Raw genomic sequence first — 27,123 nt, forward strand, 5'->3', positions numbered from 1 at the left:
TTTTAAGTGTTGTTGTCTAGATAGATGTTTTGACCTACAGCCATATTGTTTTTGTTTTCTCCCTTTAACCAAACCTATCTGTCTGACAAAACATCTTTTTCAGTTTTTTTTTTTACATTTAAAAAAAAAAAAACAATTTCAGTATCTGTACTTTCACTTGAGTATAGATTTTGAGTAGCTTTTACACCCCTGATGTAAATACAGAAGAATAGACCATAACAAAATATTTGCCAGCTGTTGGATCCTTTACTTTTGGCAAATTAAACATAACAGTAACACATGAAACGATCTATGACATTGGTCTCAAACTCATTTCCTGGAGGGCCACAGCTCTGCACAGTTTAGCTCCAACCCTAATCAAACCTGATCCAGATAATCAAGGTCTTCAGGATCACTAGAAACTTCCAAGCAGGTGTGATTTGGGGCTGGTTGGAGCTAAACTCTGCAGAGCTGTGGCCCTCTAGGAATTGAGTTTGAGACCACTGATCTATAACATTTTGTGCACAGATGAACAATTATATTCTAGGTTTCTCAGTTAGATCAGCATTTAAATAGTTTTTGCTTTACATGAACACTTAGAGAAATTAGTTTCTCTTTCAGATGTGTCTTTCAGACATTTAGACTTATTATTGCCTTGTAAGAAATGGATAAGTAGCGACACAGAATTTGCATGTCCTTGGTGGACATCAATGCAGTTATATAAAGCCGAGGCTCCTTTAAGGACGCAGGGTGCCAAGGTCTAGCGTCATTTCCGTTTTGATGAGCGCGCCTTGCACCATGCGAGCTAAATGTTTTGTCGCTTTGAATCATAAGACAACTTTGGTTGAATTCAGTTGATTTCAGATTATTTATGACTATTGCTAAACGATTAACTGCGAGCGGAGATATTAACAATACTCTTTAGTGTTACATATCCATAGATTGCTGATCGTAGGAAGATCTGATATGGTCTGGTATGTATGATTGTCCATGATATATTATATTATATTTTAACATAAAACAGTAATAAGATGTGTTGTAGCATACTTCTTTATATGAATTGTGCCTATCAATATTACATATTGCGCATATATTGCATAAAAGTATATAAAATTAACAAGCTGAAGTCATGTCCACATTTTGTATGCTTGTAGATAAACATCTGTTACTACCATGTCTATCACTACATATGTCTTCACTAATATAGCTTCTAAGGCCTGTTTTTGTGTTTTAGTAAGTGGTTAAGGGGGCAGCAGCTGCAAACATGCGTGTTTAACAGTTTTTGTTGCTACTATGTAGTCATGATCTTTGTCATGAACCACTTCTGTAGTGTTCTGTTAACTGTGTTAAAAGCTCTCTCTAAAAATGGGTCAACACACTGGGATGTGTTCAGTTACATAAGTAGTGATTTCAGCACAAGTGTTACTTGACTTAAATACTCTTGGGGGTGACGGAGTACCACTGAAGTAAATTTACATTTACAGGCTTTAGCCCAAATGTACAAATATTGTGCTCTTTGTTGAATTTTGGTTAGATTTTACAGTTCATTACTAATCTTCAGTACAATCTGAATTAAATGCTTTTCAACTGAAAATAGTGGACTTCCATTCATTTTTAATAATCCTCACTTTTTTGTTACAAAACAAGATTTAATGTTCTGCCTTGTGGTTGCCCCCTGTGGGATTCAAGAAGTTAAAAAAGAAGGGGAAAAAAGCAATTTCGCATTTACTTCGATTCTAATTTCCACTGTGCTTTATCTTTCCTGTCATGACGTATTTTATCTTTATCATTTTTAATTTTAGATTTGGACCACTTATTCTCTCAGATAGGACTGCTGTATGGACTTGTTCATGATGAACTGTGAGTTATTGGCCACATGCAGTGCACTGGGTTATCTGGAAGGAGATGTTTACCACAAAGAGCCAGACTGCCTTGGTAATGCTTAGACCTTTAAACCAAACCTGCCTTACAGCAGGAATTTCAGGAAAATGTTTATGCATTTTGTCTTTTGCATTAAGCATATTTTAAATATGATAATTGTATCTTATGACACACTCATGGTTATGATTTATTAATTATAGAGAGCGTGAAGGATCTGATTCGTTACTTGAGACATGAGGATGACACAAGGGACATCAGGCAGCAGCTGGGAGCTGGACAGATCCTTCAGAATGACCTCTTACCCATCATCACCCAGCACACACAGGACAAAGCGCTCTTTGATGCCTGTATCAGGTGTTTGAGGCTCGCATCGTTTTTTTGATAAGATATTTTCTGTATAAATTCTATCAAATAGTTGCAATTCTAATGACAAATTATTAAAATGATCAAGTTATGTAATGATCAGATCATGTAAAATAAGACATGACTGTTTCAAATATTTCTCAGGCTAATGGTGAACCTGACCCAGCCAGCGCTGCTCTGCTTTGGAAAAGTTCCTGATGATCCAGCCTTCCGCCATCACTACCTCCAAGTGACGTCATACCTTCAGGCCTATAAAGAGGTATAAAGGCCCATTCACACAAAGAACAATAACTATATTAGCATCTACACCAGTGGTTCTCAAACTTTTTTTGGTCACTTCCCCCTTTAAACCTTTAAAAAAATCTGGTGCCCTTACCTCACCTCAGACCAAATAATTTCACTAAAGATTATGAAAACTGAAGGATTTTTAAAAATGGACAAACCCGTTTCACTATCACTGTGTCTACACTGGACATGAGTGGTGCCATGTGACTAAATACAAATATGCACAATTCCCCGACAGTAAGTTGTTGACCTGTTTGGTTTATGATGTACTTCAGGTGCTTGCACTACTTGTTACACAAAGGTCAAATGGATTTGCAACAGTCACTTTGTCGAATCCAGTGTAGACTAGGGTTGTGCTGATAGACGATAGTATCGTGTATCGACGATAGCAGATGTCTTTGTCGATAGTCAAGACTATATTAGGCTCATTCTCCTCTTACTGTATAAAACTTATTATTATTATTATTATTTTAGGTGGCCTATTATTATTGGGCTATTATCAAATTGCCCTGCTATTTCACCTCTGCTCCGCACTTCACACACGTGCAAATGAGGATTAGGCTTCTCCTCCTCATTGGAAATGTTTTAAAAATGGACTCTAAAACTAAGCCCACATCAAAATTGAACTGTGGGGTGATAAACCTTTATTTACAAATTAGGCTATGTCAAGAGTGCAAAAAGAGACTTCTTTTAGACATCTTCTTGAACAGCTATGAGCTAATGAACATGACGAAACTGCACCGGCAGAATTTCTTTTTCTTTACAGCACATTAACAAAAAACGATGCTTATTCTTCATCGTTATTCTAAAAAATATGCAGTTAATAAGTTATCAGTCTAAAACAGGGCTCGTCATGGGGCGCACGGTCTGTATGGCGCTGTATGACTGATGTATCCGTTTAATTTAACTTTACTCCAAAAATATGAACTTACCTGAAAATACTTTTATCTTTAACATGTTCGTTTATGTCCAATATTTAGTGTTAAACTGTTGGTCTTTAAAATCTACTTTTGATTTTCTCCTTGACTGATTTTTAGACTGACAAGTTTGCTGCATCAGCGTGGAAGTTATCACAGTAGGACGCGCGATCCTAATAGCGATGTATGACTGCTGTATCCGAATATATGAACTAGCTGTTTTAAATCTTTTTATATTTAACATGTTAGTTTTTCAGTATATTTGAAAGTATATTATTTCGGTAATTGGTGCTTCCAGGCTCTCTCTCTCTCAAGCACGCACGTGCAGTTTAAAATCACCAAATAGTTATGAAATAGCCTATGATAAGTACAGAGAGTCTCTGTCTAGCCCCCACCCACCCATGCACGGTAATATCGTGTATTGGTGACCTCACAGGCTGGCGATATGACGATATGAAAAATGACCATATCACCCAACACTAGTTTAGACAGCTTTTAGACAACTGGTTGTGTCTGGTGTAGATGCAGTGTTTGTGTTGTTGTTGAATATGGCTGCAACAAATTATTATTTTGATAATTGATTAGTCTGACTATTATTATTATTAAGACAACTATTAGTTGACTAATCCACAATTATTTTGCTGATTAATCAGTAGGCTTTGGTTGATTTCAGATTTTGCAATTCGGTGAAGTATTGAGTTATACATATTCAATACATATTCTTTTGCATAAAGCTTCTTTATAGCAGAAAGTCAAGTTGTAATTCTAACTGAAAGTGACTGTTTTTTCATGTTTAATTCTTTAAAGCTGCATGCTTTAAAGTGTTATATAAATAAACATGACACAACTACTGGAGTGCCCATTGTAGAGCTGGTGCAAACACGTCCTCATCACTGTTTATTTTGTTGTGTGATTACTTTATGTAACCCACCCCGGGTCCGCAACCGCCACACCTTGTTCTTGTTCCGAGTGGATCTCGAACCCAGGTCGACGGCGTTGGAGGCAGGCTCTCTAACAAGGAGGCTAAAGGCCACGGCCTCTAGCATCAGTCGCTAGAGCACCTCATTTTGAGATCAGTGGCGTGAGGTTTACACACAACAGCTCTTACTTGCCTACGTCAGTTACATTTACACATGGCAGCAGTTTTTGTTTGTAAAAATGCAGTGGTGGATAAAGTACCTGAAAGCCATACTCATGTAAAAGTACAGATATCTTACCAGAAAATGACTTTGGTAGAAGTTCAAGTCACTATTTAGAATATTGAGTAAAAGTCTTAAAGTATGTGATATTTATTGTACTTCAGTATGAAAAGTATTTTTTAATATTAAACATACTTGCGTATTGAAAGTACAAGTAAATGTAAAATGAAAAGGAACATACATATGCATGTATATATGTGCGTGTGTGTATATTAGTGCTGTCAAATTAATTGCGATTAATCGCATCCAAAATAAAAGTTTTTGTTTACATAATTTATGTGTCTCTGCTGTGTATACACTCCTGAACAAAATCTTAAGACCAGAGGAAACAATACAATGATTCACATTTCACTCTGGTGAATGAATGAATGAGGCATTTATATAGCGCTTTCATGTGTATTGCAATACACCCAAAGCGCTTTACAATCATGTGGGGGGGGGTCTCTCCTCAACCACCACCAGTGTGCAGCATCCACTTGGATGATGCGATGGCAGCCACAGGACAACGGCGCCAGTGCGCTCACCACACACCAGCTACAGGTGGAGAGGAGAGAGTGTCGTAGAGCCAATCAAGTGGATGGGGATTATTGGGAAGCCATGATTGACAAGGGCCAGTGGAGGGAATTTGGCCAGGACACCGGGGTTACACCCCTACTCTTAACGATGAGTGTCATGGGATTTTTAATGACCACAGAGAGTCAGGACCTCGGTTTAACGTCTCATCTGAAAGACGGTACTTTTTTACAGTATAGTGTCCCCGTCACTATACTGGGGCGTTAGGACCCACACAGACTACAGGGTGAGCACCCCCTGCTGGCCTTACTAACACCTCTTCCAGCAGCAACCTAGTTTTCCCAGGAGGTCTCCCATCCAGGTACTGACCAGGCTCAGCCCTGCTTAGCTTCCATGGGCAACCGGTCTTGGGCTGCAGGGTGATATGGATATATTTTGGCGCAGATTTTATCTTTTAAAGGCTATGGTCTTAAACTTTTGATCAGCTGATGAACAGCCTGTTTGAGTTTAATTGCAGTTTTCAATAAATTGCCTATTCTCTATTTTTTCTCTTGCTCCTGTTTCTTCTTTTGGCATTTTGAAACAGTACTTACAACCTGGGTACAATCCACCAGAGTGAAATGCGAATACTTGTAATGCTTCCTATGGTCGTAAGATTTTGTTCAGGAGTGTATTTATTATGTATATATCAATACACAGACATGCATGTATATATTTCAGAAAAATATGCTATGTTTATATATATTTATATATAATATAAATTATACGGATATAAATATATACATGTAAATATTTTCAATATATACTGTGTGTGTGTGTGTGTGTGTGTGTTTATATTTATTTATATATATATATATATATATATATATATATATATATATATATATATATATATGCAGTACACATTACGTAAACAAACTTTTATTTTGGATGCGATTAATTGTTTGACAGCAAAAAAAAAAAAAAAAAAAAATATATATATATATATATATACAGTGAGGAAAATAAGTATTTGAACACCCTGCTATTTTGCAAGTTCTCCCACTTAGAAATCATGGAGGGGTCTGAAATTGTCATCGTAGGTGCATGTCCACTGTGAGAGACATAATCTAAAAAAAAAAAACCAGAAATCACAATGTATGATTTTTTAACTATTTATTTGTATGATACAGCTGCAAATAAGTATTTGAACACCTGAGAAAATCAATGTTAATATTTGGTACAGTAGCCTTTGTTTGCAATTACAGAGGTCAAACGTTTCCTGTAGTTTTTCACCAGGTTTGCACACACTGCAGGAGGGATTTTGGCCCACTCCTCCACACAGATCTTCTCTAGATCAGTCAGGTTTCTGGCCTGTCGCTGAGAAACACGGAGTTTGAGCTCCCTCCAAAGATTCTCTATTGGGTTTAGGTCTGGAGACTGGCTAGGCCACGCCAGAACCTTGATATGCTTCTTACAGAGCCACTCCTTGGTTATCCTGGCTGTGTGCTTGGTCATTGTCATGTTGGAAGACCCAGCCTCGACCCATCTTCAATGCTCTAACTGAGGGAAGGAGGTTGTTCCCAAAATCTCGCAATACATGGCCCCGGTCATCCTCTCCTTAATACAGTGCAGTCGCCCTGTCCCATGTGCAGAAAAACACCCCAAAGCATGATGCTACCACCCCATGCTTCACAGTAGGGATGGTGTTCTTGGGATGGTACTCATCATTCTTCTTCCTCCAAACACGTTTAGTGGAATTATGACCAAAAGTTTTATTTTGGTCTCATCTGACCACATGACTTTCTCCCATGACTCCTCTGGATCATCCAAATGGTCATTGGCAAACTTAAGTCGGGCCTGGACATGTGCTGGTTTAAGCAGGGGAACCTTCCGTGCCATGCATGATTTCAAACCATGACGTCTTAGTGTATTACCAACAGTAACCTTGGAAACGGTGGTCCCAGCTCTTTTCAGGTCATTGACCAGCTCCTCCCGTGTAGTTCTGGGCTGATTTCTCACCTTTCTTAGGATCATTGAGACCCCACGAGGTGAGATCTTGCATGGAGCCCCAGTCCGAGGGAGATTGACAGTCATGTTTAGCTTCTTCCATTTTCTAATGATTGCTCCAACAGTGGACCTTTTTCACCAAGCTGCTTGGCAATTTCCCGTAGCCCTTTCCAGCCTTGTGGAGGTGTACAATTTTGTCTCTAGTGTCTTTGGACAGCTCTTTGGTCTTGGCCATGTTAGTAGTTGGATTCTTACTGATTGTATGGGGTGGACAGGTGTCTTTATGCAGCTAACTACCTCAAACAGGTGCATCTAATTTAGGATAATAAATGGAGTGGAGGTGGACATTTTAAAGGCAGACTAACAGGTCTTTGAGGGTCAGAATTCTAGCTGATAGACAGGTGTTCAAATACTTATTTGCAGCTGTATCATACAAATAAATAGTTAAAAAATCATACATTGTAATTTCTGGATTTTTTTTTTTAGATTATGTCTCTCACAGTGGACATGCACCTACGATGACAATTTCAGACCCCTCCATGATTTCTAAGTGGGAGCACTTGCAAAATAGCAGGGTGTTCAAATACTTATTTTCCTCACTGTATATATATGCACTGAACAAAATTATAAACGCAGCACTTGTTTTTACACCCATTTTTCATGAGCTAAACTCAAAGATCGAAGACTTTTTCTATGTACACAAAAGGCCTATTTCTCTCAAATATTGTTCACAAATCTGTCTAAATCTGTGTTAGTGAGCACTTCTCCTTTGCAGAGATACTCCATCCACCTCACAGGTGTGGCATATCAAGACGCTGATTAGCATGATTCTGGGGGGTCTGAAAACCAGTCAGTCAGTACGTTTACATGGACATCAATACTCCGATTTTAATACGATTAAGACAATACTCTGTACTTGAAGCGTTCATAAAATTAAAAATGAAACCCCCAAAACTGTATATGGCATCATAACGAAGACGAACTTTGTTTATATGCGAAATTCTAGAGGAGACGTTGAATGGCGTCGTGTGGTGACGTAATGACGCATTCCATTAATCGATCTATGTACTATAACATGTAAAACGGGAACATGAAAGGATTATTCTAAAAGCAACTCATGTAAACCCCTTAATCATAATATTGTCTTATTCAGAATAAGGTAAATAATTAGATTACTGATGTCCATTTAAACATAGTCACTATCTGGTGTGACCTCCATTTGCCTCACGCAGTGCAACACATCTCCTTCGCATAGAGTTAATCAGGTTGTTGATTGTGGCCTGTGGAATGTTGGTCCACTCCTCTTCAATGGCTGTGCGAAGTTGCTGGATATTGGCAGGAACTGGAACACGCTGTCGTATACGCCGATCCAGAGCATCCCAAACATGCTCAATGGGTGACATGTCCAGTGAGTATGCTGGCCATGCAAGAACTGGGATGTTTTCAGCTTCCAGGAATTGTGTACAGATCCTTGCAACATGGGGCCGTGCATTATCATGCTGCAACATGAGGTGATGGTCGTGGATGAATGGCACAACAATGGGCCTCAGGATCTCGTCACGGTATCTCTGTGCATTCAAAATGCCATTAATAAAATGCAGCTGTGTTCGTTGTCCATCACATACGCCTGCCCATACCATAACCCCGCTGCCACCATGGGCCACTCGATCCACAATGTTGACATCTGCCCTGTACAGTGAAAACCGGGATTCATCCGTGAAGAGAACACCTCTCCAAAGTGCCAGACGCCATAGAATGTGAGCATTTGCCCACTCAAGTCGGTTACGACGACGAACTGCAGTCAGGTCGAGACCCAGATGAGGACGATGAGCATGCAGATGAGCTTCCCTGAGACGGTTTCTGACGGTTTGTGCAGAAATTCTTTGGTCATGCAAATCGATTGTTGCAGCAGCTGTCCGGGTGGCTGGTCTCAGACTATCTTGGGAGGTGAAGATGCTGGATATGGAGGTCCTGGGCTGGTGTGGTTATACGTGGTCTGCGGTTTTGAGTACTGCCAGTACTGCGGTTTTGGATGTACTGCCAAATTCTCTGAAACGCCTTTGGAGACGGCTTATGGTTGAGAAATGAACATTCAATTGACGGGCAACAGCTCTGGTGGACATTCCTGCAGTCAGCATGCCAATTGCACGCTCCCTCAAAACTTGCCACATCTGTGGCATTGTGCTGTGTGATAAAACTGCACATTTTAGAGTGGCCTTTTATTGTGGCCAGCCTAAGGCACACCTGTGCAATAATCATGCTGTCTAATCAGCATCTTGATATGCCACACCTGTGAGGTGGATGGATTACCTCGGCAAAGGGGAAGTGCTCACTAACACAGATTTAGACAGATTTGTGAACAATATTTGAGAGAAGTAGGCCTTTTTTGTACATAGAAAAAGTCTTAGATCTTTGAGTTCAGCTCATGAAAAATGGGGGCAAAAACAAGTGTTGCGTTTATAATTTTGTTCAGTGTGTGTGTGTGTATATATATATATATATATATTTTAGTGGTGTCAATCGATTAAAAAATTTAATTGCGTTAATCACAGTAATGGGCTGTGATTAATCATGATTAATCGCAAACTTAAAATACTAGGATTTACCTGTAAATGTGTTGAAAAAGAAATGCATGACAAACTAGTTTAAGGAAACAGAACCTTTCACATTTCCGCCAGGTATGAGACATAATCCTTAATATTCTTTTATTTTTATTCAGCCTTTATACTGGCAATAAAACGTTTACCAAGCGACATCGCTTCAATCCCAGTATACATTTACCCAACTAAGTATTTCTAAATAAATACAAAACATTTCTTGCGACTTTACGTGAAGTATTATGACAAAATACATTATAAAGAAGAATTGGACCTGTTCTGCAGCTGCATTAGAGCTAATATTAGCATCATGCTACATAAGACAATTTATGAGATTAATAATACACTTTTACTCAGAACTCACGTTAAACCACCATCGAGTGTTTGTAATAACTTTCTTTTGCGATCACATGTGGAATTTGGTCGTTTACTGTTGTTAAAATATGCTATTTATAGCCTTTTATATTGCTGCACAAATGAACATTTCAGATGTACACATTCACTCAAGAAAATCACATACAGACCATATCTATCGTAATCGTGTGTTTATTATCTTATAATAGTGGCTGTTGTCATGTTTATTTCTGCTGTGTAAAAGCCTTAACATGTATGCTCTGCTGAAACTCACGTTGTTTGTGATGCTACAACAGCCTCTCTGTTCTTAAGTTGCCAGGGATACATTCCAATTATAATACACATTTGTAAAAGGATCTATTTTAATTTTTATTTGTCTATATACACTTTGGGCGGCCTCGGTACATTATAAAAGTAGCCCAAAAAACCACAACCCACGGCTCTGTAATTTTGTCCCGTGACTGTATTTTCAAAATAGCCCAGTTGTGCCGCAACACTGGTTCGCTGTACCCTCATCACACAATGATAGATAACCTTCCGCGCTGCCATGACGGCAAGAAGTTGGGGTCAAACCTTATCAAACGATAAATCTGCATTAAAAAAATATTAACGCGTTAAATTGATTAATCACATGCGTTGACGTTGACACCCCTAATTAAAAAAAAAAAAAAAAAAAAAATATATATATATATATATACATACATACATGCATACAGTGAGGAAAATAAGTATTTGAACACCCTGCTATTTTGCAAGTTCTCCCACTTAGAAATCATGGAGGGGTCTGAAATTGTCATCGTAGGTGCATGTCCACTGTGAGAGACATAATCTAAAAAAAAAAAATCCAGAAATCACAATGTATGATTTTTTAACTATTTATTTGTATGATACAGCTGCAAATAAGTATTTGAACACCTGAGAAAATCAATGTTAATATTTGGTACAGTAGCCTTTGTTTGCAATTCAAAAGTTTCCTGTAGTTTTTCACCAGGTTTGCACACACTGCAGGAGGGATTTTGGCCCACTCCTCCACACAGATCTTCTCTAGATCAGTCAGGTTTCTGGCCTGTCGCTGAGAAACACGGAGTTTGAGCTCCCTCCAAAGATTCTCTATTGGGTTTAGGTCTGGAGACTGGCTAGGCCACGCCAGAACCTTGATATGCTTCTTACAGAGCCACTCCTTGGTTATCCTGGCTGTGTGCTTCGGGTCATTGTCATGTTGGAAGACCCAGCCTCGACCCATCTTCAATGCTCTTAACTGAGGGAAGGAGGTTGTTCCCCAAAATCTCGCAATACATGGCCCCGGTCATCCTCTCCTTAATACAGTGCAGTCGCCCTGTCCCATGTGCAGAAAAACACCCCCAAAGCATGATGCTACCACCCCCATGCTTCACAGTAGGGATGGTGTTCTTGGGATGGTACTCATCATTCTTCTTCCTCCAAACACGTTTAGTGGAATTATGACCAAAAAGTTCTATTTTGGTCTCATCTGACCACATGACTTTCTCCCATGACTCCTCTGGATCATCCAAATGGTCATTGGCAAACTTAAGTCGGGCCTGGACATGTGCTGGTTTAAGCAGGGGAACCTTCCGTGCCATGCATGATTTCAAACCATGACGCCTTAGTGTATTACCAACAGTAACCTTGGAAACGGTGGTCCCAGCTCTTTTCAGGTCATTGACCAGCTCCTCCCGTGTAGTTCTGGGCTGATTTCTCACCTTTCTTAGGATCATTGAGACCCCACGAGGTGAGATCTTGCATGGAGCCCCAGTCCGAGGGAGATTGACAGTCATGTTTAGCTTCTTCCATTTTCTAATGATTGCTTCAACAGTGGACCTTTTTCACCAAGCTGCTTGGCAATTTCCCGTAGCCCTTTCCAGCCTTGTGGAGGTGTACAATTTTGTCTCTAGTGTCTTTGGACAGCTCTTTGGTCTTGGCCATGTTAGTAGTTGGATTCTTACTGATTGTATGGGGTGGACAGGTGTCTTTATGCAGCTAACGACCTCAAACGGGTGCATCTAATTTAGGATAATAAATGGAGTGGAGGTGGACATTTTAAAGGCAGACTAACAGGTCTTTGAGGGTCAGAATTCTAGCTGATAGACAGGTGTTCAAATACTTATTTGCAGCTGTATCATACAAATAAATAGTTAAAAATCATACATTGTGATTTCTGGATTTTTTTTTAGATTGTCTCTCACAGTGGACATGCACCTCGATGACAATTTCAGACCCTCCATGGTTTCTAAGTGGGAGAACTTGCAAAATAGCAGGGTGTTCAAATACTTATTTTCCTCGCTGTATATATATATATATATATATAATTAGAATGTCGTGAAAAAGTAAATTTTTTCTTGTAAGTTATTTCAAAAAGTGAAACTTTCATATATTTTAGATTCGTTGCATGTAAAGTAAAACATTTCAAAAGTTTTTTTGTTTTAATTTTGATGATTAGAGCTTACAGCTCATGAAAGTCAAAAATCAGTATCTCAAAATATTAGAATATTTACATTTGAGTTTCAATTAATGACCATCCCTACAGTATAAATTCCGGGTCTCTCTTGTTCTTTGAAACCACAATAATGGAGAAGACTGCTGACTTGGCAATGATCCAGAAGACGATCATTGATGCCTTCCACAAAGAGGGTAAGTCACAGAGGGTCATTACTGAAAGGTGTGGCTGTTTACAGAGTGCTGTATCAAAGCATATTAAATGCAAAGTTGACTGGAAGGAAGAATTTGGGTAGGAAAAGGTGCACAAGCAACAGGGATGACTGCAAGCTTGAGAATACAGTCGAGCAAAGCTGATTCAAACACTTGGGAGAGCTTCACAAGGAGTGAACTGAAGCTGGAGTCAGTGCATCAAGAGTCACCACACTCGGACGTCTTCAGGAAAAGGGCTACCAAGCCACTTCTGAACAAGAGACCACATCAGAAGCGTCTTACCTGGGCTGTGGAGAAAAAGAACTGGACTGTTGCTTAGTGGTCCAAAGTCCTCTTTTCAAATGAAAGTAAATTTTGCATTTCATTTGGAAATCAAGGTCCCAGAGTCTGGAGGAAGAGTGGAGAGGCACAGAATCCATGTTGCTAGAAGTCCAGTGTGAAGTTTCCACATTTTGTGATGATTTGGGCTGCCATGTCATCTGCTGGTGTTGGTCCACTGTGTTTTCTGAAGTCCACGGTCAACGCGGCCATCTACCATGAAATTTTAGAGCACTTTGTGCTTCCTTCTGCTGACTAGCTTTATGGAGATTCTGATTTAATTTTCCAGCAGGACTTGGCACACACTGCCAAAGGTACCAAAAGTTGGTTAAATGACCATGGTGTTTGTGTGCTTGATTGGCCAGCAAACTTGCCTGACCTGACCTGATCTATGGGGTATTGTCAAGAGGAAGATGAGAGATACCAGACCCAACAATGCAGATGACCTGAAGGCTGCTATCAAAGCAACCTGGGCTTCCATACCACCTCGGCAGTGCCACGAACTGATCACCTCCATGCCACGCCGAATAGAGGCAGTAATTAAAGCAAAAGGAGCCCCTACAAAGTATTGAGTACATATACAGTGAATGAACATACTTTCCAGAAGGCCAACAATTCACTAAAAATGTTTTTTTTTTATTGGTCTTATGAAGTATTCTAATTGGTTGAGAGTGAATTGGTGGGTTTTTGTTAAATGTGAGCCAGAATCATCACAATTAAAAGAACCAAAGACCGAAACTACTTCAGTCTGTGTGCACTGAATTTATTTAATACACGAGTTTCACAATTTCAGTTGAATTACTGAAATAAACTTTTCCACGATATTCTAATTTGAGATGCACCTGTGTATATGTGTGTGTGTGTATATACAGTATATAAATAATGTAATGTAATATTTAGTTAAAACACACATTATGTTGCTTCTCTAATTTTACATGCAAGTGTAGCCGAAAGCACAGCTATTGTCTTTATCTTATGTGTAGCCTATTTGATTTTATCGGACTGGATTATATCAGGATTTTTGTGCAGATTAACATTTTGGAAGGGAGAGCTGGTTATTTTGTCTTAATGGGTTGCGTTTCAGTCACTATTTCATATTCATTCCGTTTTCTGACAACAGAAACTGTAAAATATACCAATGAAATGATGTTTAGCTGCATCAAAATACAGTATGTGGGCACTAGGGTTGGGCCGATAGACGATAGGGCTCATAGACATCGTGATCACCCCCAATCCGCCGCATCCCAATACAGTGTTTGGAAAGAAAATGTTGTGTACTACGGAATCCCTAAAGGGAATAAATACGAGATGAGAGGAAAATGCATATTTCAATACTTTCTCTCGCAGTTATATCATTGGGTAATAATACTGTATTTTATATAATTGCGGGCATCAGGGAGCCATTATGCCTGACATTGAAACTGCTTTTGAAAGCAGAATTTCACTTTCAAGATTCGCGATCGCGCGTGAGTTACTCTGTTTATACTATGGAGCGGCAGTACTTGCCACACATTTGACAAGATTAGATGTTTGTCAGTGGTGCTGAGGATCTGCAAACCATTCGCCATGGTCCTCAGCCATCTCTTCTTACTCTGTGTATGTGGTAAGTGAAATTTTATGTAATGCCTACTGTAATGTAACCGCAACCGTTAGCAATCATTATGCGTTTCCCGTGTCTTTCTGAATATGGATTCACACTTCGGGCACACCCCCTAACTCCCACAACCCCCGCCCCCGATGTCACCGTCCATCGCGATATTTCACTGTAGACATCGTCCGATGCCAATTTTGTAGACATCGCCCAACCCTAGTGGGCACATAGAGGCAAACAAATTTAATAATAAAGAGAGGTCGACCGATAGTGGATTTTACAGATACCGATAGCTAGGTTGGACCACACTGGCTTATACCAATTAATCAACCGATAGTTTTCAAAATGGATACTGAAAGAAAGCTAGTGCTTTACTATTTAAAAAAAAAAAAAAAAAGCAGTAACAGTACTGAACCATACATTGTAAACGAATAAAAATATTAATATTATTTACTATATTGATCATTAAAGTTATTTCATAGTTTGCTAATGTTAAAAGAAGAAACTTTTAAAATTTTAAAAAATATTTGTTGCTAATAGTGAATGTTGAAATGAACACACTCTAACAAGGAACAATACTTCTACAGTTTTCATTAATGCTACGAATGGACTCTTATTGTTAAGTATTACCATTTAACTTCAACAATCATGCTTAAAGATGGCAATCTTTAAAAATCTGCACAAGGCCATAGCATTAAAATTACATACATATGGATATTGTATGTGTACTCACACACTTTATATGCTTCTATTTTTTTAACACTTGATAATTATCTAATAATAAAAAAAAAAAAGTTAGTCACACACCGGGCAAAAGTGCAGCGCTGCGTAGGAGAACTCCGAGGACACACACACAAACACACACCCACCCACCAACCAGACACTTTGCGTTCAATTCAAGTGGCGGTCTAAAACAATTTATTTAATCCCCAAACGGACATAAGTTTGCTTCAAGAATGAACAATGTGGCATAAATGAGTTTGAAGTTAGGTGTTTAAAAAAAACAGAGCAAGCGGAAAGAGAAATCACAATCTATTACAGCTCTCTATATGAAGCATACAGACTTTATTAGAGCCACAGAAAGACAAACGTTTTGCTGAAAAATGCACAATACATAATTTATAGCCTAGGGTGAAGTCATTATGTACATTCACAATGATTTGGGACAAATATAATGTAATTTAATGCAAAACTATGTGAATGGCGCTCTGTTCCGCGGCAGGATTTTGTGTCGGCTGTATTTAAATGCGCGTCTGGAGTTTCCCGCTGCGCGCAGTGTCACGTGTCAAAATAAACAACACGTGCTGTCAATGATTTTGGCCTCTAGAGGCCGCTCTCGTACAGCCAGCGGACCCTTCTCAGCCACTCCAGCAATGGTTGCAAACCGGAAAACTATCGGCATGGATTTTTGCCGATAACCAATAGTTGCAGCAATCAACTATCGGTGCCGATTAATCGGCAAAACCGATGAATCAGTCGACCTCTAATAATAAACGTACATTTTGCATGTTCAGAAGAAGTGGTGTGAAAATGTAAATAGGTTTAAGTAAATTGCTCTGTGCAAAGAAAGACAAGTAATGGGAACCTGGTATTTCTATGTTCTTTTTTCATGTGTCTAATAAATATGAACAAGTTCGTTGAAAAACATCTATGATCTTTGAAACATGTCTAATCTTCATGCTCTATGTTGACTATGGTTCCACTAATAATAAACACGTTACATAAAGCATCCATATTTGTCCATGCCCATGTTGATTAGAGTATTAAAAACTTGGAAAAGTATTAATTTAAGGAACATTTAGAACAGATAAAAATGTGTGATTTAAGTTGCGATTAGTCGCGATTAAATATTTTAATCGATTGACAGCCTTAATGTGTGTGTGTGTATAAAATGTCCATACACCGCTTCAGTAGCAAGATTGTGTTCAGTTTAACTCTTTCTTCCATTTTGTATCTTTGGGTAAGGATAAGAAGCACTTCATCCGGTACTTGGTGTTTTTCGTTCCAACATAAGAAAACATTTCTGGAATCTGCATCTGAAATGGCATTTAGATGTATTTACACAGTTCAGTGTAGCTGAGAGGGGACATGGGTGCATTTAACCTGCACTTACAAATGCATAAATAATGTTTTGTTTTTAACATAAAACCTTGAATGCTGATATTTGAAATGATTTAAAACATTAAAAAAAATGTGAAATTAAAACTGCGAGTAGGTGGCAGCAAGTGACTGTTAATGAGTGAGTCATTGAGATTCAACCGATTCATTGAAACGACTGATTCATTCAGGAACAAAGCATTTGACTGTGTTGATGAGTGAATCAACAGATTTGTTCAAAAAGCTGATTCTTTCAATACGTAAACACCGTCCATTGTTCAGAGACGCAAAACAGTACTGTGATCTTTGTTTGTAACTTTCTGTTGGCAAAATTGAGCAAAAACAGGGAATATTGTGCAGAGCCTGACTGATATATCGTTTTGCGGCCAGTATGAGCCTGTCGCAGATATATGGGTATCAGCAAATATGCCACTGATATGAACATCTTTTTTACAGAGTATATAACGTAGATTTAAATGCTTCTGAATTACTTAGTCCAGCAGAGCGCTCCATTGTTTGCTAGTGTAGAGATGCGCAGATGAGCTCAAACTTCACCCGTGTCTGCTGCTTCAAATAAATTATGAAAGTGAAGTGTGGCCAAGTATGGTGACCCATACTCGGAATTTGTGCTCTGCATTTAACCCATCCAAGTACACACACACACACACAAACACCCGGAGCAGTGGGCAGCCAATGCTGCGGCGCCCGGGGAGCAGTTGGGGTTCGTTGCCTTGCTCAAGGGCACCTCATTTGTGGTATTGAGGTGGAGGGAGCGCTGGTTATTCACTCCCCCCACCGACAATTCCTGCCAGACCTGAGACTCAAACCCGTGACCTTCAGGTTACAAGTCCGACACTCTATCCATTAGGCCAAGACTACCCCCCAATTTTCCACCTAAACCAGAACTGCAGCTGATAGAATGTGCACTGTAGCATGATACTATGATATTTCTTCGAAAGCAGATCATGGAAACATTTTTATCGCCCACGATAAAAAATCGTCATATTGCACACCCCTATTTTCAACGGTCGCTTTGTCGCATCCAGTGTAGATACGGTGTGTCAGCATAGTTTGTCAGTACAGTCAGTAATGTAGCAGATTGAAAAATTTATATCTTTCTACAGTCCAGTAGACGGTAGTGTGGTGGCGGCTTGACTCTGTTGAATGGTGATTTAACGCTATGTGTTGTCACCTAGTTGGAGAGACTCAATGCTAAAATAAATAAACAACAATGTCCCTGTCTTTTACCTTCACAATGAGCTTATCATACTCGTTTGCTACATTAGCAGGGCCGATGCAGAAAACATGGACTGAATCGCGGAATCCAGTCATAAAAACGGAATTTACTGTATAACGCGGATTTTCATGGAATTTGTCATTTTTGATGAATAATAAAAAAACAGGTCAGTGTACTTGAATCAAATCGCGATATAGACTAGTGTTTGGGAATATTAAACTGCAACAAGATTATTTAAATATGAATCCTCGTGTTCTGCATGTTCATTTGATTACCAGAATATACACAACACAGAATTTGTGAAAAAACATTATTCATTATTATTATTTAGGGCTGTAGCTATCGAATATTTTAGTAATCGAGTATTCTACCGAAAATTCTATCGATTAATCGAGTAATCGGATAAGAACTTTTTCTTTATTAAAGAGCAATACTAAATATACAAGAGAAAATAAGACAGGTCTCTTAAAATGAACAAATAATTTGTTTCCTTTTTAGGAATTTACATTTTTATTGCTGAAATTGCATATTAATAACTGTGAAAACTAAACTCATTTAGTGCATTTAATTGCCATATTACATTCAAAATGCAAATGCAAATTATATAAAAAATCTATTTCAAATTACTTTAAAAAAGGTAAACATGGTACAACCTAAAACGAACACATATATCAAAATAATAGTAATAAATTAATGGGCAAAATAATTAGTGGGCGGGAAGCTAACGTGGAACAAAACCAAGAGTCCATACACAACATTTATTAACACATTTTTTCAGCAACATGAATTTAAAGTTATTTGGAGAATAAACCCTCTTAAATGTCTCTCTGCATACTGGTGTGTGTGTAATCCTTTAAAGGAGCATGTGGTTGCAAACACAGTGCACTCTATGCAGTTACAGGGATGCACCGAAATGAAAATTCTGGGCCGAAACCGAGAATTCTGGATGTGCTTGATTTATTTCTTTTATTCAATAATATAAAGTAATTTTGTAAGACTTTTTAATTTAACTAAATTTTAATGACACAGAATTAAAAAAAAAACCACAAGCCAATAAAATAACCACACTTTTATTGAAAGAAAATTGGACAGAAAATATATTAATATTAGATATCAATGTATTATTTTTATTCAGTTCTATGCAACAGAATCAGACATAACTGTTGTTGTTTTTGACTAATTATCCAAATAATGTATAGTCCTGCAAACAGGGTTTTTCCTTTCTCAAAATGCGGCGGAGGTGGTACCATCCTGATCATGTGCATTGTGCACACAGTGTACCCACCCTTCAAGTGGATGAAACAAACACTTTTTACATGCAACATATTTTAGGTGTTGTTATAATTATAGCTATGATTACAGAAAATGACAATTATAAAGTTATGTTTTATTTTCTCTCATCTAATGTTTTATTGTTATTTATTCTTAAAATAGCCTTATGAAATGTTTTATTTTTCCTCAGAAATTCTGTGTTATGTATCTGGTTATCAAATGAAGGCATAAAACATTAATTTTATTTATCTTTAAATTATTGAAAATTAAACTTTTTGGCAAACAAAGGGGATTTACTATTAAAATTAAAACATGGAAGAAATGTTGTGTGATCATTTCTTAAAAAAATAAAGTTTTCATAATTTTAGTAGTAGCAGTATGTACATTCTGCTGAACAATAGTAATATATTTCTGCTGCAATGCCTTCAAATTAAACCACACTTTTATTTTGACGGGTTGCCGTGAATACGCTGATTGTGTGTATGTTTAATTCAACATCTTCGCTGTTTCCCGTAGCCTACATGCAAGCAGCTTTCTCTACCACAAAGGAGATTATAATGCTCTTTTACCCAACGCTGAAGTACAGAACTAACATTACATCTGAGGAAGACATATATTGCTTTCGGTTGTTTAGCTTCTGTAACTTTGTATCATGGCTTGTGTGATGCTGTGCTGTAATACTGGGGTTCCCCTCATACGTCACACTCCAGGATTCCCCAACGACGAGTAACGCGCCTCAGTGAACTAGTACAGTGATTATAAGACCTCAGATCTCAGAATACACTTTATTGATGATTATGAGAACTATATACAGGCAAGCAAATGAGGTCAGAAGAACGCAACGCGCTGCATTTTTGTTTTTTAATTTTGCCAGTATCTCCCTTACTGTATGTACAATTCACAATTGACCTATCGGTAAGCCCCGCCCCCCTTAGTTACTGTTGCTCCCTCAGACAAACAAACGGAGTTGCTCACTTCTTACAATGACAGCTACAGTGTGAAAACCATGTCCCACGATGTATTTGCACAATTTTGGACACAAAAGGCCACCAAATGGGAATTAAATATTCAATGGAAGGATTTATAAAATATTAAAAAATAAATACGGTGGGTAACTCGAAGGAGGGTTTACCTTAGCTAGTTTTAGCCAGACATACCTTGCTAAAGCACAAGATAACATTAACGTTCTGCTTGATCATATGAAAATTGTAACTTAATGTGTATGACAACCAGAAAATGAACGTTTTTGTCTTTTATTTAAAAAAAAAAATTGTATACTGTATGTACAGTGAGGAAGATGTTGGCAACATTTCAACTGTAGTAAGTCAGTCTGGTCACTAGTAACATTTTGGTGAATTACTGTTTTTTTTTTTTTTTTTTTTTTTTTTATATTTGTGTAGTGTACATACTTAGGGAAATTGTCTAAGTCGAGTTATTGGCAATATACATTTAGTCAGTTTGAGTAAATTATTCATTTACTGTAAACATTAATTTGAATAAATTATTGGAATTTAATAATTAAACTTAAATAATTTAATAAATTATTACTTCGTTTTGTACTGTGAGATAAATTTGCAGACGGTTCCTAAAGCAGCCTACACTATCAAACCTAAAACTATAGCGCTTGGTTTTCTATGGGAGAAAAAATGGTTTGGTGAAACTTGTTGATTGTGGTCTCATATTCTGGGTTCAACTGCTTAAATGTACATAATATACAATAATATATTTTATTAATTAGATGCTGAAGTTAATCATTTATTATCACTGAGGCAACAAACCACCTTAAGTGTTTTCTTTATGGGAAATGTTTAACGTGCACGTTCATATCCTCATCTGTTTGCGTCATTAGTAAGATCTGAGTTTGATCTTTTAATAGGCTTGTTGGAGATGAGCAAAATCTGCGCAGAACCGATCACCGCAAGATGCATGCCTGATTTCATGATGCCAATCTGGTTTCATGTGATTGTGTATTTAAATTATGCTAGAATATTCCCAAACACTATGACTGTGCGATCTCTGTGTGAGATATGTGATTGTTGTCATATTTCTATAAAAATCTAAAATGCATGTTTATATTAAAGTAGAAATGGATGATAAATATGCCTTTTGTATTAAATGGCAAGCACTTTGAGTGTCTTGTTCATCATATTTATATTTATATAAAAGCAACAGAACTGAAATTATATCACATTTATTAGCAGCACAGCACATGAGTGAGAATAATGCGATATATCACTGTATTAGTTCACTGAGGGCGTTAAGCGTCGGTGGGGAATCCTGGAGTGTGACGTATGAGGGGAACCCCAGAATTACAGCACAGCGTCACACAAGCCATGATACAAAGTTACAGAAACTAAGCAACCGAAAGCAATATATGTCTTCCTCAGATGTAATGTTAGTTCTGTACTTCAGCGTTGGGTAAAAGAGTATTATAATCTCCTTTGTGGTAGAGAAAGCTGCTTGCATGTAGGCTACGGGAAACAGCGAAGATGTTGAATTAAACATACACAAAATCAGCGTTTCCTCATATTTATACTAGCCCCGATAATCTAAACCTCTACTTAGCGCTTGCTCCATTTCTGAAAATCAGTTTTTGTAAATAAATGACTTGATCCACATATGGCCTTCATCAACAGCCGCTTGCGCCACCTGCTGGTGAGCGGCTGACATCAGCTGGAGATCACGCATCGGTGCTCTACTGCTACTCCTGCGGGTCCCGGATGTGCAACGCTGAATTTTCTGCCAAATTTTAACCACTGAATTTGTGGCAGCGAATTTGGAAAGTGAAATAATGTGACCGAAATTTGCCTGCCGAATATTATAAATCGTATTTTTAAACGGATTGAATATTTTGGAAGTGAATTCTGGAAGGTGAATAAGAATTGTTGAATTTTTAATTATGAAAATGTGTGTGAAATATTTAGAATTGAAATATTCACAGCTTAAATAAACAACTGTGTTAAATTTCAGGACCTAAAAATGCAAGCCCTGGAAATACAAGGCATTAAAATGCAAGCACTGTTAATTGCAATGCATCTTTTTTTCGATTTGTGGAATTCAGCATGCTTTATGTTTCAAAAACTATTGTCATTATTCTGCTTCCATAAGTAATGCTCATCAGATCGCGTAAATCAGTGGGAAATGAATAGAAATTATGATTCTGTATACAGAAATATCAAGTAAACGTGTAAAAATATAAAAATCCTGGCAAAGCTATTATTATCAGCGCATGTGATGTGAGCAGAGCATAGCGGGGAGCAGATCAGTGAAGGAGATTTTACCAGCGTTTCCCAGTACAGCTGTACTACAGCATGTCACCGCACACACAGTAACGCTACTGCAAACAGGACATAGAAATTTCTTGTCAGTGCGTTATTTGAGCGGGCTTAGCTTTTCCGGTGAGCATGAGCGGTAAATGAGCAGAATGCACAGTGATAGAGCTAAATATTGAATGGAGCGTCACGCGGCGCAGTGATGAGAGTGAACCCTGAACACTGCTGAGCAGTGCGGCATATATTTTCGGCGGCCGAAAATTCAGTGCATCCCTAGTAAATGGACTAAAACGATTCTTCGAAGCACAAGAATTTGCCTCTGATTTTTTTTGTATTCGAGTTACTCGAGGAATCGTTTAAGCCCTATTATTATTATTATTATTATTATTATTTATTCATTTTAGATATTTACATTTGGAAAAGCTGTGCCTTCTGCATAAACCTGGCCCTGTTGGTTTGGCAGTAGCTTGCTTGCCCTACAGTTGCCTTGTTTATTTTCTTAATTTAAGTTATATATATTTTGTTCTATTTGTGTTTTAAAGTTATTTAATAAGTGAACTTTACTGTTAAGTGCACTGATGTCAGACTCATTTTGAATAAAGTTTGTTAAATTAAATACCTTGCCTCCATTACATAGGCCTATGCTTGTCATATCATTATAAGTGTTTGATCACCACATTTGAGTTATTGCAAAAATGTGTTTGTGTATATATATTGTTTGTGTATATACTGTATTCTATATACAGTACCAGTCAAAAGTGTTTTGACTATACTGTACTATAATATAGCCTACACATAAATAGGGCTGTCACGATAACTACTTAGTTGTGCGATATATTGCACCAAAATTAATTGCAATAAACGATATTATTGTCATTTTAAGACAATTTTATTTAACTTATTATATAATTAATGTGAAAAAAATATATGCTAAATACATAAAGCAAATACCGGCTCATTCACGTTAACTGGCTCTCCTCTCTCATTCGGCTTAAAGCCAAAATGTTCCCACACCGGAGCTGAAGATTGCGGCTTTGAAACGAAGTCCATTGGGACTTGTTCTTCCTAACTGGCTGTAGTTGTCACGAAACACTTTATAACGCAGTGGGTTCACGCCTTCTCTTCACCTGTCGCTGTCCGCTCTGTGTGCGTGTGTGTGGGGAAGACTCTGAGACTCTGTCATCTCGTCTGCTCTCTGTGGCGGAGGCGGGGCTTAGGCAGAGGCAGCGCGATCGACTAAAATGTTGGTGATATTCATCTTTATGTAAAAAAAATTATATAATCATTATTTTTAATTATAAAAAAATTATCAGTCGCAATATATCGCGGCACCAAAAATGATCGCGCTCATTTCCATATATCGTGCAATAAGTCGATATATCGACTATCGCGACAGGCCTACACAAAGAATATCGTCTGATATATCAATATCGGTCTTTTACTCCCTAATATCGTATTGGCCCCCCAAAAAAACAGATCGGCCCGGGCTCTAATAATGTGTCACTTTGAGTGACACAAATGTAAGTCACTCAATGCTAACTTTATTAAACTTGTATAAAATGATTATTGCATTCGATATCACACTGATATCTGGAGAAAAAAAACGACACTCTTTGTGTGATATAGATTAACTATTAAATTATATAAATATAAAAAGCATACAGAAGCTTTTTTGCCGTCTACAATTTAGAATGCCTTGAATTTTAATAGACTAATAAATCACGTGTCTGCACTCTCTGGGTGTGTTTTTGTGATATTTTCGATAATGTCAGATCGCATATCGTTACAACAACACTTACCATATCGCAGACAATATACTGTATATCGCACAGCACACCCCAGCCTCGACTTGAGTGGACAATGAAATCATCCTGCGCACACTAGTTTGCACGTGAACAAAGGTGTTTTTAACCTACTTGCTTGCAGTCTGTGTTCTTCTGACTTTATTTTGTAGTAAGTAACGAATATGCTTCATGAAAATGTATCGGAGTAAAAGTATACATTTTAATTAGGAAATGTAGTGGAGTAAAAGTTGTCTGAAATATAAAAACTCAAGTACACACACTCCCAAAAAATACTTGAGTACTATAACAAAGTATTATTATATTATATTATATTATATACACCCCATTGTAAAAATGTCTCCTCTTCTGTTGGATTGCAGCCAGGAGGGCTGAATTAAAAACAGGAGAAACCCTGTGCGGAATACGAATAAAAAGCATTTACCATGTATTTACTGTAGTAACACTAACTGCACCATGGTATTGTGGCAGAAATGTGGGATATTTATATCGAGTTTGATTTACTATTTTAATTTAACATGTCCACGTTAATAATATAATTACGGTATTTTTTATGGTTAAGCTATAGAGTTTGTGCATTTGTGCTAATTGTATTTAGGTTACTGTTTTTCATTATAAATACCTAGTAACCGTATAGATACATTTTTACTATGGTATTGAAGTCTTAACTGTGGTTATCATGATCTAAATGTATACTACTGTAGACCAATTGTTAATTTTAACAGTCAGAATAATTAGATTTCACTACATAAAAATGAGATGTTACTGTTACTACTGCTATTACTGTCAACTCAAGCTACTGTCAAATGTGCATTTCTAACAGACAAAAAATTGTAATATAAATATTGCAGCCCGCACTGCAAACTGTGCAGAAAAAGAGTAGTTTAAAACCACAATTAATGGTTTGCTTTCTACAACTTTCAATTAGGTGCAAGAATCTGCCTTTAAACTTGAGAGAAATAAAGATTTGAAATTTATCATGATGATTATCGATATCGGTTGATACAAAAAATTTATTAAAAATGTGTAGTTGCTGTTCCAAAAAAGCAAAAAATTATAATGTGCGTTTGATCAGATTTAACTGAAGTACAAGGTTATGAGATTCATTATGTGAATGCTAGGCTATAGAGATGTGTCTTTTAATCTAGATTTAAACAGAGAGGGTGTGTCTGAACCCCTAACGTTATCAGGAAGGCTATTCCAGAGTTTGGGAGCCAAATGCAAAAAAGCTTTGCTATCCTAGGTAATACCCAAAGTCCAGAGTTTTGTGACCTCAGGGAGCGTGATAGATCGTAGCGAGATAGAAGTCTAGTTAGGTAGGCAGGAGCTAAACCATTTAGGGCCTTGTCTTAATGAATATGAGTCAAAGCAGGCATTTTTATTATTATTATAGCTATATTGATACAGATCTAATGTATTGATACGGATCTCTCAACTGTTTATGTAAGACAATTTTGTAATCATTTTGTGTGCATTTGACCATTTTTATTACCCCAACGCCCCAAAAAATTATATTGATAAACATTATTAAAATGGTCTTTTGTGTTTTCAGGCATTTGCAGATGAGAAGCTCTTTACTGTGCTGAGTGAAACACTCTACAACCTTCTGCAACTGGTAAGGACCAAATCTGTGTTCATATGTGAGTTGGTATGATTGATTAGAAATATTTTTCATAATTCCTCATGTGTTTTTATTTATTTTATTTTATTTAAGGACTGGGAGCAAAGAGCTGAGGAGGATAATTTACTGATTGAGAGAATTTTGCTGCTGGTTAGAAATGTGTTGCATGTCCCTGCAGACCCGGATGAGGAAAAGGTGAGTTTTTAGACTAAAATATAAGGGTAAACGTACCTATTAAGCTCACCAAAATCTACATTAAGACATTTTTAGTGTGCAAGATATCGTTTTCAGAACAAGAAGTTGTTAAAATAAAATGTTAATCCCTCAGACAATAAGATTTCATTTTATTTTAAATGACAAAAGCATTTCAATTAAGATGTACATCATTAAATGCAAAAAGTCTTGCTGTGCTTAATGGGTACATTTTTGTACCCTTTAAGCACACCCCTGTTTCCATTTAAGCTCACATCATGTTTTATTAAAAATTCTTGTGTATTTTAAGCAAACATTTGAAAGAATAATTGAAAAATGTTTTATTTGAAGGTACAAAGTCAATCACAAAAAAACAGAACACTAAAATCAAGCAATAAGGCACTCAATTTGATCAGTTATAGTATATTCATGGTGTCATTCAAAAGTGTCACTCAAACACATTGCAACATCTAGACCAGTCCACATTCAGCTAAATAACACACATTCAAAAATCTATTAACGAAACAAACCAATAAAATATTTCATTCATGGGGGTGAACACAGAAACTAGCCTCATTATGAAGCCTCTTATTATACAGTCATGGCCAAAAATATCGGCACCCTTGGTAAATATGATCAAAGGCGGCTGTGAAAATTAATCTGCATTGTTAATGCCCAATTGGTAATCTGCCCTTTCTCCATCTTTGGGCATAAACTATAGTTACGTCTAGATTTTATCTTAAAGCTGTTAAATCAAGTTATTAATAATTTTGTAAAGATTAACTTGGTGACAAACATCAGTTAATATTTAAAGTCTGTTTATGAAGTATTTATTTACATTGACGTTCAATGTGTAAGAACTTAAAGAGAGCACACTGAGCTTAATTGGAGCAGCAACGATTTTAATAAATTTCATGAAATTAAATGACAATGTTAAATGTTATTAAAATGACACGATTTTGGTAAATAAATCTAGG

At 37.3% G+C, this 27,123-nt stretch overlaps 1 protein-coding gene across 1 annotated transcript in view; it reads left to right on the forward strand.

Moving 5' to 3' along the window:
• Positions 1–738: 738 nt before the first annotated feature.
• Positions 739–27,123, forward strand: part of timeless (timeless circadian clock) — a 95,871-nt gene continuing 69,486 nt past the window's right edge. Inside the window, exons 1-6 of the mRNA XM_058791393.1 lie at positions 739–953; positions 1,782–1,914; positions 2,061–2,214; positions 2,368–2,482; positions 25,886–25,948; positions 26,048–26,149. Coding sequence (XP_058647376.1) covers positions 1,818–1,914; positions 2,061–2,214; positions 2,368–2,482; positions 25,886–25,948; positions 26,048–26,149 — 531 coding nt within the window. The 5' untranslated portion in view covers positions 739–953; positions 1,782–1,817. The remainder of the gene's footprint in view (positions 954–1,781; positions 1,915–2,060; positions 2,215–2,367; positions 2,483–25,885; positions 25,949–26,047; positions 26,150–27,123) is intronic.

This window comes from Onychostoma macrolepis, chromosome 11, assembly GCF_012432095.1.
Source record: "Onychostoma macrolepis isolate SWU-2019 chromosome 11, ASM1243209v1, whole genome shotgun sequence".
In the NCBI taxonomy this organism is placed as follows: Eukaryota; Metazoa; Chordata; class Actinopteri; order Cypriniformes; family Cyprinidae; genus Onychostoma; species Onychostoma macrolepis.